This window comes from Galeopterus variegatus, unplaced genomic scaffold (assembly GCF_000696425.1).
Source record: "Galeopterus variegatus unplaced genomic scaffold, G_variegatus-3.0.2 Scaffold656, whole genome shotgun sequence".
Classification (NCBI taxonomy): Eukaryota; Metazoa; Chordata; class Mammalia; order Dermoptera; family Cynocephalidae; genus Galeopterus; species Galeopterus variegatus.
Genome location: NW_007726767.1, coordinates 308,293 through 318,549, shown reverse-complemented (window position 1 = coordinate 318,549; position 10,257 = coordinate 308,293). Strand labels below are relative to the sequence as shown.

Genomic DNA, 10,257 nt, shown 5'->3' with positions numbered 1-10,257 from the left:
AGCCCGGGCTCCGCGGGGCTAAGGGGCCTCGGGAGCCCTGGGGGGGTCGCTGCCACCGCCGCCTCGGGGAGCCCCGCGTGGCGGACACTGCAGCAGTCACCTTCCTGAGACGCCCCGAACCTGCTCCGCCCGCAGCTCGGTGCGCTCTGGGTACCCGGGCGCCTTGCCCGGTGCACGGCGGCTGGCGCATCGCGGCGAGGTCGGCTGCGGGAAGCCGGGTGCAGGACTGGCTAGAAGGGTGTGTGTGCGCGTGTTGGACTGGAGATCCGGGCAGAAGCTGAAGCAGGCGGACCTGAGCAGCCATGCTTCCCGGGGTGGGCGTGTTCGGCACCAGCCTCACGGCCCGTGTCATCATCCCGCTGCTGAAAGACGAGGGCTTCGCGGTGAAGGCGCTGTGGGGCCGCACGCAGGAAGAAGCGGAGGAGCTGGCCAAGGAGATGAGCGTCCCCTTCTACACTAGCCGCATCGACGAGGTGCTGCTGCACCAGGACGTGGACTTGGTGTGCATCAACCTGCCGCCGCCCCTCACCAGGCAGATCGCTGTCAAAACCCTGGGTGAGCCACCCCTCCCCCTCTCCCCTCCAGCCTTCTCTCCGTTCCGTCCCCGCTTCCTTCCTCCTGTCGCCCCCTCCACGTCCAGAAGCTCACACTGCGTCTACACTGTCTCGGGGATCTGAGATTCCAGATCCCACTCGGAGCTCTCTCCTTCCTCATCCCCGGCCTTGCCGCCTCTGCGCCTCCGTCCTCCCTCCGGCCACCACCTGGACGCGCCTCCCCACGTGTGTGGCGTGGAGGCTGGAAGAGGCATGTGTTCCGGGGATGGGAACGAGGCGAATCACACACCGAGAACAGGGGATGTGTTGCTCGGCGGGGAGAGGAAACTTAGTCCCCAGCCGTGTGTGTAGTGCCCGAGTGTGTGCGTGCGTCCCTGCAGAGGCCAGTGCGCGCCCAGAAACGCCGGAATAAAGGGTCGCGCACGTGTCTTGGGTTTTCCTGGGGTCTATAGAGTGAGTACCTGCTGTTCAGCAGCTGTGGCGCCCTGCTAGGGTCGTTTGTTTCTGCTGTGGGTTAGTGTAGTGTGAGATTGGAGACGTGACAATTGGCTTTAATTATGTCGTCTGCGCTGGAGGCAAGGATAGCGGGAGTAGTTGTTGGATTGGGGGGTGGATAGCTATTAGGACATTTTCAGGTGTCATGGGTTAGTAAAGACTGATTTGGTAGAACCAGAGGGATTTAACTTTTGAGGGCAGCCTCCCGGGAATTGTGTTCTGCACCTGTTTGGAGTAATCGTCAATGTTTAGGGGATGGGCGCAGTAGTTCCAGAGGCATGGACGCTTTGAGTCAGAAAATGCCAAACGCTGCCAGTTCCATTTGGAAGCATTTGATGGTCCCTCCTTAATTCCCTTCAGGAGTAGTTCCCAGGCACGGTGTTGACAAGCGGGCTGCGGATGAGTTCACTGCCCCTCACCATCAGGTCCCCCCACCCACGCCCTGGCAGCCTGAATCATCTCTGATCGCAGAGTATCGGCCTCTCTGCAGTGCTCAGGGAAAGAGAGGTGCTTGTTTTGTCCATTATCAGTTCTCACACATACCTCCAGCAATCCCAGGACGATTGCTCGCTCCCTCCTAGGCCAAGAATATTAATCGTCCATCCTTGAAAGTTGGGGTTTTTATTGGTGAGGAAAGAGACAAAGCTTATAACAAGATGTCACACGAGAGCAGAAGGGGAGAACGGGGAAGGAACAGGGACGGAATCCAGAAACCAACTGTAATTTATATAGTCTTGGAAAGAACGTTTATTAAAAAAAAAAAAAAAAGTATGGGTTCAGGGTAGGTGAAACGTACATGTATTCCAATTTTATCTTCAAAGACCTATGAACAGAATATAGAACTCTTTCTCCATAGAAAACCGTTTTTATCAGGCCGTTTGGCTGTTGACTCGATGGGACACCTGATAGAATTCCTAAGGAGGCTGCCCAAGGTTGTTCGTTTTAACGGTAATTTTATGAAGCTTCTGGCCTTTGCATCCTGGTGTCTTTGGCCTTGAAAGCAATTGAGTTCTGGCTGATATTTCTTTTGTGTTTGATGGAACATACATGTTGGGTAGCTAACTCCCTAGTTTACACTGGATCTGTGTATATCAAATAGATTATAACCATATAGAGCATAAATCTAATAGGGCAATTTGTGTAAAACCAGTCCCTCTTGATCCCCCTAGAGCGCTTAGGACTGGTCATATCGGAAAGACCTTGTTGTCACATTGCTTCTCCCCTTTATGGCAGCACAGTCCTGCACATCAAAACCACAGAGCAAACCTAGAGCAAGAGAGGGCAATTTTGGGAACAAGGATGTTCTTAATTTTCTAACCATCTCAGGTACTTTAGCCATGAATGTATTTGGGGGCTCTGGCTTAAAGAGATGTGACACAAATTATACATTTCTAGATACTTCTGTTCTTATTGTCAAAAATCCCTATGACTTTTTTCATTGACAAGACTAATTTGAGTTACCTCTTCCAAACCAAGTGTAAGAGGTATAATAGACTAAGTTTAATAACCATGACTAAGGAATAGGGTTTTGTTAAGGTTTTTGGGGTAGGCTTTGGGCTTTTTTTCCCTTCTGCCCCACCCCCCCTTTAAACTCCTTTTGCAGGTAATTCAAGGTAGTCTGTGATGATAAAAAAAATGTGGAGGCATTGGATTTAGATGTGACTAGACTTTAGTCTTGTTGGGAACTTCATCTTCACTGGAAGACATCTGGACGAGGCTGTCCTTGGTTGCACCTGCGAGTACACAGTGGGGTGGTCGTCTTGGTTTGCTTCAGTCAAAATTAGAAATTCAACACACACAACACAGGAAGTGAAAAACCCCAAACAGTTATCAGGCTGGTCTGGCCGTTGGGGGTTTAGATACTAGTGTTTGCCTGGAATTTAAATGAGCCAATCTTTGAGTAGTCTTGGTGAATTGTCCTTGTTTTAGCAAATGCCTGGGCTTTGAGTTGCTTGCCCAGCAATGGCAATAGATCTGTACCTTTGAACCATACTTGTATCTGGCCACAGGAGGTGCTCTAGGGACTGTAGAGGAATGAAACTTTGAAACAATTAAATCACATACATCTTCCTTTAATTTCAGAAAATTGCTTTGAAATTCCTACCTTAGTGAACTAGGTAGGCATTTCTCTGGTGTAGAGACATTTCTGCCGTGTATAATTTCTGCACTGTCCATGACTGCCTCTTATTAAGTACCTACTGTGTGCCAGGCAGTGTGGTAGGTGCTTTGTATAAAGCATTTCATTTCAAGACTAAAATCATCCTCTAAGTTAGATATTAGCTTTATTTTACAGATGAGGCAACTGAGATTCAGAGATTCAGAGTCAAATTGCTCAAGGACATTTCTAGAGATTTGAACACATCACTCTGCCTCCCCCAGAGTCATTTCTACCTCTCCCCGCTCTGCACCTGCTTCCTTGCTGCAGTTGCTTCTGTCAGATAATGAGATTGTTCAGCCCCAGTGAGGTGGTTGGAGTTGCCCTTCATTCCTTTTTACCCCACCCATGGAATCAGGTCCCAAATCTGGGTGATGCTGTCTCCCGAATCCCTCTGTGTGTGTTCTCTCTTCAGCATCACCACTTCCCCCATACACGTCTGGGTTTGTACCTGTTTCTGAATTAGGCTCTAGCCCACCCCTGCCCGCCTCTGCCTCTATCCACCCCCCACACTGCTGCCAGTTCTGTTGGGGAACTACAGCCTGGCCATGTCACCAATTCCCCTTTCAAAGGCTCCCCATCACTTCCAGGAAAAGCCCCAACCTCTTGGCCTGAGAGGCAAGAGCTTCCTTCTGCTGCGCATCCTCATGTCCTGCTGGCTGTTCCAGAACCCCACAAGCTTCCGCTAATCCCCTCTGCTGGTGTTTCCTTGAATGGGCCCTGCTGGCCCATGTGTCAGTGCCTCTGTCAGGAACACCCTTGTCCCTTGCTTGTTTGTCCTTCAAGTCTCAGCCCAAGTGTGACCTCCTCCTGGAATCCTCCTCCTTCCTCAGCCCCACCCCCACACACCCTCCTGTGTTCTTAGCACCATGTGCCCCCAGCTTCTCTAGCACCTATTGTAATGCATTTGTTTAAAATTTAAATTTTATTCAGTTATTTTGAATAGTTTATGTATTCACATGGTACAAATTTCAAATGTTAAAAAAGTACCCAGTGAGGAGTAAATGTCCTACATTCCCTGTCCCCTAACTGGAGGCAGTCACTATTACCAGTTTTTTATGACTACTTTCCAAGATTTTTCTGAGTATATATGGCAGGTATGTGTGGGAGGATTTTAAAAACCTTTTCTACATGATTGTTAACATTCCATTCACACTGTTATGTACCTCGCTTTTGCCATGCAACAGTGTTACTTTGAAAATTTATATATATTAGAATTTTAATATTATCTTGATAATTTATTTATACCTATTAAATTTATGTATATTATTTATACATATTTGCACACATATGCATTTGCATAAAAAACATGTGTGTATATGTATATGGCATACATACATTTAAATATATATAATATATGTTATATATATATACGTATAAGTGTGTATGTATATATATAAACAAAAAAGTCAGAAATGTGAAAGTATTCTTGTTTCTATTTTTTGCTGCATAGTATTTCATTGCATGGATAAATCAAAATTTATTTAACCAGTTCCCTATTACTCAAAATTTAGCTTGTTTCCAATCTTTTGCTTATGCAAACATGCAATGGATAATCTTGAGCATATGTCATTTTGCAGACATGCCAGTCTGTTTGTAGGATAAATACATGAACTGCTGGTCAGAGAGCATGTGCTCATTTCATTAACAAAGATATTGCCAAATTAACTGGCGCCAGAAATGACACTGCATTTTGTCCATTTCCTTGTGTGCCTCTCTCCCAGCCCCTTGACTGCCAGGTGCCTGAAGGCAGACTGGGATGGTCTCCTCCACCTTTGTGTCCAGAGTAGCATGGGGCTCAGGGCCAGCACAGTGCCCCAGCTAGCCTTTGGGGACAGTCAAAACATGTGTCCAGTTTGTCCTCTGCAGCCATTCACTCCACCTAGCTGCCCAACTGTCTTCCAGCTCCAGTCTTGTTTATTATCCAGTCTATCTTCTATGCAGAAGGGAAAGTGAGTCAGTCAGTCTGTCTATCCATCTATCTATCTATCTATCTATCTATCAGTCAATCAATCAATCAATCAATCAATCACCGTGTCACTCTCTGCTTTCAGGGGCTCCCATGGCACTTGGAATAACATCCAATCTCCCTACTGTGGCTTACGTGGCCTCAAACGGCCCTGCCTCAAACTTCTCTTCTTCTCTCACCCCTCTTCCACTTGGGCCTCTTCTCTGTTCCTCAAACACACCAATCTCTTTCCTGACTCTGGGCTTTTGCACTGGCTCTCGCCTTTGCACTGGCTCTCGCCTTTGCTTGGAAGGTTCTTCCCTCACTTCTTTGCACATTCTCACTTTCAAGTTTCAGCTCAAATGTTAGTTTGGGAGAGAGGCCTTTCTGGACCGTCCTTTCCCAATCAAAAGTTTGTCTCCTACCTCCCAATCATGTCTGTGTCACCCTCTCTCTCTTTCTGGCAGCACCCTTGTCACTGGTGATCCTCTCTTCCACTTGCTTGGTCGTTTTCTCATTTGCCATTTGTCTCCCCAGATATGATGTGAGTTTTTTGAGAGTGGGGCCCTTGTCTGCTTTGCTCACCAGGGAAATGTTATCTCCCCTAGACAGTGCCAGGCACCTAGACACCTAGTAGACACACTATAAATACAAGCTGAATGACGAATGAGTGCATTCTCATTGAATGAGTGTATGCTTGGGGGAGGGCAAAGGTGATCAACAGGATGTGTCAATTAACACATAACATTTTGTCCTGTGTGCAGTAGCCTGGTGCCTTTGACATGTTAATATGCAGTTGCATCACCTGGGGATTTTGTCAAAATGCAGATTCTAGGATGGGTCCCAAGATTTAGAATTTCTAGCCAGCTCTCAAGCAATGCAGGTGCTGGAACAGCCAGGCACTGGAGATGAAATGGCTGGCCACCTTTGGGAACAGAATACCTGTGTTGCCTTGTGTGGCATGTGACACCATCTGTTTTCCTGCTCTCTGTCCTGGGATTTGGAGAGAGCAGTGCAGACCCTCCTGGTGAAGCCTTTCCGTGGGAAGGGAAGACTTCTTTGGGGTGGTGAGTAAGGCTGTAGGGTTTTATTGAGCTTTGATCTTGCTGTACACCGATCTTGTCCTGACTTGCTAGGTATCACTGGCTGAGCTCCTGGAGCAGTCTGCCCTTTCTAGTCCTACTTCACAGTGTCAGCAGTTGCCTAATGTGAGGAGGGCTGCTGGAACAAAGGTGACAGTGAGGAGGAAGTGGGGTTGAGACAGGACTTTGCTGGCCATCGTTGCCACACCAGGAGAGATGGGGCTGCAGATAGTACAAACGGTGTATGGACTTGACAGTAACCTCTCTGATATCCCAGCAAACCCTGCATTTCCAGTTCTTCCTCGAGATCTGCCTGGATCTATCTCTACCTTGGCACTGTGTGCAAGAGGTGACTGCATTTTCCTCTCTGGGTCCTGGCCGCAAGCACCGAGTGAAATGATTTTGGTCTATCAATTTGGTGCAGAGTTGAGGAAGCCCTCGGGCATTATGTAAATGAAAGAAATTACTAAATTTACTGTTAGGAAAAGTTAAGCACCACAATCTCATTTCATCTAACTAAAATTAGGCACGGTTGAGTGAGTATTTTGCTGGTGATATCTGGCTTTGAAAATGTACAATTCTGCAGAAGTTTAAATTGGAGTGAGAAGAAGCTAAAAATGAAGAAGTTGGACATTTTGATACCTGAAACGGGGGAGGAACCAAAAAATGAGAAAAAGTGGAAGTAATCAGCACGTTTTAAGGGTTTCACCAAGAAAGAAATACATAGGCAATTAGTTATGTATTTTGATTCAGGGAAATTATGACCCAGCAAAGAGCATCATTATATGTCATATATGACGTCGTGCTTCACAAGACTAACCAGTGATAGGAAATGTTGACAGGTCACTGCAGTGTGACTTTGGGTGCAGTACCCCAGTTTTCTTACCCATAAAATGGAGCTAATGATACTATCATATAGGGTTGGCGTGACAAATAAAATGAGAGGGGTATGTAAAGACCTAGACTGTGGCCCCCCTCAGTATCTGCACCAGCCCAATAAACATTTTACTTCTCCCTAATGCGATCAAGTTTTTAGCCTGTTCTAAATAATGCTTTTGGAGATTTTTTTTCCCTATATTTTCTGAAGAGATGATTCTCTCCTGCCACATTCAGAGAATACAGTTAAAATTTTTCTTATTTCTTAAAGGGAATGTACCTAAGCCAAGCTTCAGATGTCATATTTGCTGTGAATTCAGTACTTGCTTCACAGATATGTGGTCACTAGAAGGTACCGATCATGTTTCCAAGAAGTCATTATGCTCCTATGAAGATTTGTCACCACTTGTGATAAGGGTTGGGGGATGTAACTGGGTCTCAGCAGGTGCCTGGAAACCACGAACTCTCACAGTGCTACTCTGCTCCCCTTCATCTTCTACATCACCCGTCCCTCTTTGACACTGACCTCCTCTGTGTCGCAAGCCCATGTGCTGCATGAAAAGTTGACCACATGCGTGTAAAATTTGGACACCAAAAACAAACATTACAGGTTCAGCCACCTGGTAAGTGCATCCTCTCCCCCTTCCCCCTTCTCCCCCAGGTGTTGCTGCTTGTGTCAGATGCTTTCCCCTGGCTCAGTCTTTTCTGTGGTTACCCACAGACCCATCACAAAATGCTGCTGGGACCACTCTACTGGAGGGCAGTGGGGCTGGAGAGATTGTTAAGAGTGGTCATTCCAAGCTGGGCCATACTCCAGGAAGGTGCTGATTATAAGAACACAGGCTTGCTTGGTGTTTTTACAAATATCGACATTTCTTTGACTGTAGGTTCTTTATCCACTTTATGAAATACATGTTTGGCATTTCACTGCCTTTAGAATGATCATAGTAAAACAGTGAAAAGAAATAGTGATGATCCAGTGATACCAACCTTGTTGTTATAATTATTCAATTGGGGATGTATATATTTTTAAAGTATGTGATGGGAAAGTAGATTGACATGACCCAGTGCATGGAGTTTAATGGTTATCTCTTGGTTTTCTAGCCATTACTGAGTGCCTCCTGTGTGGTGTGTGCCAGCAGACCCAGAGGACTGCAAGGAGGCTGTGGCCATTTGTGCTCGAGTGGTTAGGTCCTTGAATGAAGGAGTCAGGAATCAGGAAAAAGACTGAGGTCCAGGAGGAATAAGGATTTCTGCCTGGAAATTACAACATCAACTCTTCCCTAGGTCTCCTGCCTGCTGGTCTACCCTGTAAAATTTGGACATGAGCACATACACACCCCTGTTGCTTTTGTCTCCTTGGAGAACCCTAACACAGATTCTGCCTGTTTCAAGGCCACGTGGTCCAGACAAGCTGGGTGATGAGACACCTGGAAGATGCGTAGGTGGAGAAACTGCTCCAGTTTGTTCAGCTGGTGGGTGTGGGCTTGTCTTCAAAGCAGGAAGACCTTAAGGTGGAAGTTCCTTTTTGTTCAGACTCAAGTTATGAGGAATGTTGGGGGAAAGGCTGTCACACAGTCACTGCTGAGAGGCACATTGACACTTTACTCCCACCAGTTCTATGCCTGTCAACAGGTCTTGGGGGAAGCTGGCTTCTAGGGTTTAGGCAAGTCTGGGATTCCTCCGGGTTTAGACTTTCCTTGAGAATTGTTGATACTATAGAATATTAAAAATGTAGAAAAAATAACTTTACATTTAAATGATATGATTTTTTTCTAAAATCCTGATGTCTAAGTATAGTAGCCCTTTGGGTATTCAGATGTTCCTTTAGTTAGGATAATATCCCTCAACTGAAACTGTGAATTTTTGAAGCCCCAAATTTCCAGTTTTTAACTATTGTTAATAATGCTTCTATGAATATTTGCATACAAGTTTTTTGCAGATCCATGTTTTCATTTCTCTTGGATAGATACCTAGGACTAAAATTGTTGAGTTATGTAGTACGTACATATTTCACTTTTCAAGAAACTGCCAAACTTTTCCAGAGCAGCTGTACCATTTTACATGCCCACCAGCAATGTAGGAGAGTCCTAATTTCTCCACATCCTCACCAATGCTTGGTATTGTCAGTCTATTTGATTATAGCCATTATAGGTGGTGAGTAGAGGTATCTCATTATGTCTTTGGTTTGCATTTCCCTGGTGACAAATGATGTTGAGCATCTTTTCATGTGTTTATAAGCCAGTCATATATCTTCTCTGGCGAATGTGTATTCAAATATCTTGCCCGTTTTAAGATTGGGTGTGTTCTTATTATCAAGTTCTAAGCATTGGTTTTGAGATTTTATTATTTTGTTGAGGTAGCAGACTTCAGTTGGGGAAGGAGTAGAGTTTTTGGGGGGTTTTCAAATATTTCCCTTTATTTTTGATTTTGAAACTAATAACATTACAACCTAAGTAAAATTAGCTTTGCCAAATATTCATTGAAGTGGTTCATTATGTAGAATTGCAAGACAGCCACGTGAGGGGATGCTAATGCTGGGGGCTCTGGCATTGCCCCAGGCCCTGATAATGCACCGGATACTCTGCAAGGGGCATTTCCCATTTGTAGATTATCTGTGGTGCCCCAGGGTCTTCCAAATACCTGTTTGTCCCAGTATCTGGAGAATGTTTTTTCCATTTATTTTTATTTAGTAAATGCCTTTTGAGTGCCTGTAGCACTGTGTTAGCTGTGATGAGAAATACCCCATAGAGTAAGACATAGTCTGTCCTTGAGAGAAGGTAAACACAGGCCAACACGCAAAAACACAATGAGATCTAAGATTAAGGGCAGAACAAAGTGTTACACTGCAGTGCTGGGAGGGGTTTGCTTAAGGCAATCAAGTAATCCCCCCCAAATCATTATTGGATCAAGGGCTGGCCACCTGGGGAACTGGCACTGGGGAAAATGGAGAAAATGTTTTTTTTTTTTTTTTTGTCTTTTTCCGTGTCCGGCAACGGATCGCAACCCTCAGTGTCGCCCCCGTACCGGACCGGGACCGGCCACGGGATCGGCCACGGGATCGCAACCCTCGGTGTTGCTCCCGCGCCTCGCTCAGCCAGTGAGCGGGAACCGGTCTGTATGTGGGATCCGAACCCTCCGGCGGGG

General features: G+C 46.0%; 1 protein-coding gene across 1 annotated transcript in view; it reads left to right on the top strand.

Annotated features, from left to right (window-relative positions):
• Nucleotides 1-5: 5 nt before the first annotated feature.
• The window catches only part of GFOD1 (glucose-fructose oxidoreductase domain containing 1), a 114,828-nt gene continuing 104,576 nt past the window's right edge, over nt 6-10,257 (top strand). The window contains exon 1 of the mRNA XM_008571037.1: nt 6-555. Coding sequence (XP_008569259.1) covers nt 303-555 — 253 coding nt within the window. The 5' untranslated portion in view covers nt 6-302. The remainder of the gene's footprint in view (nt 556-10,257) is intronic.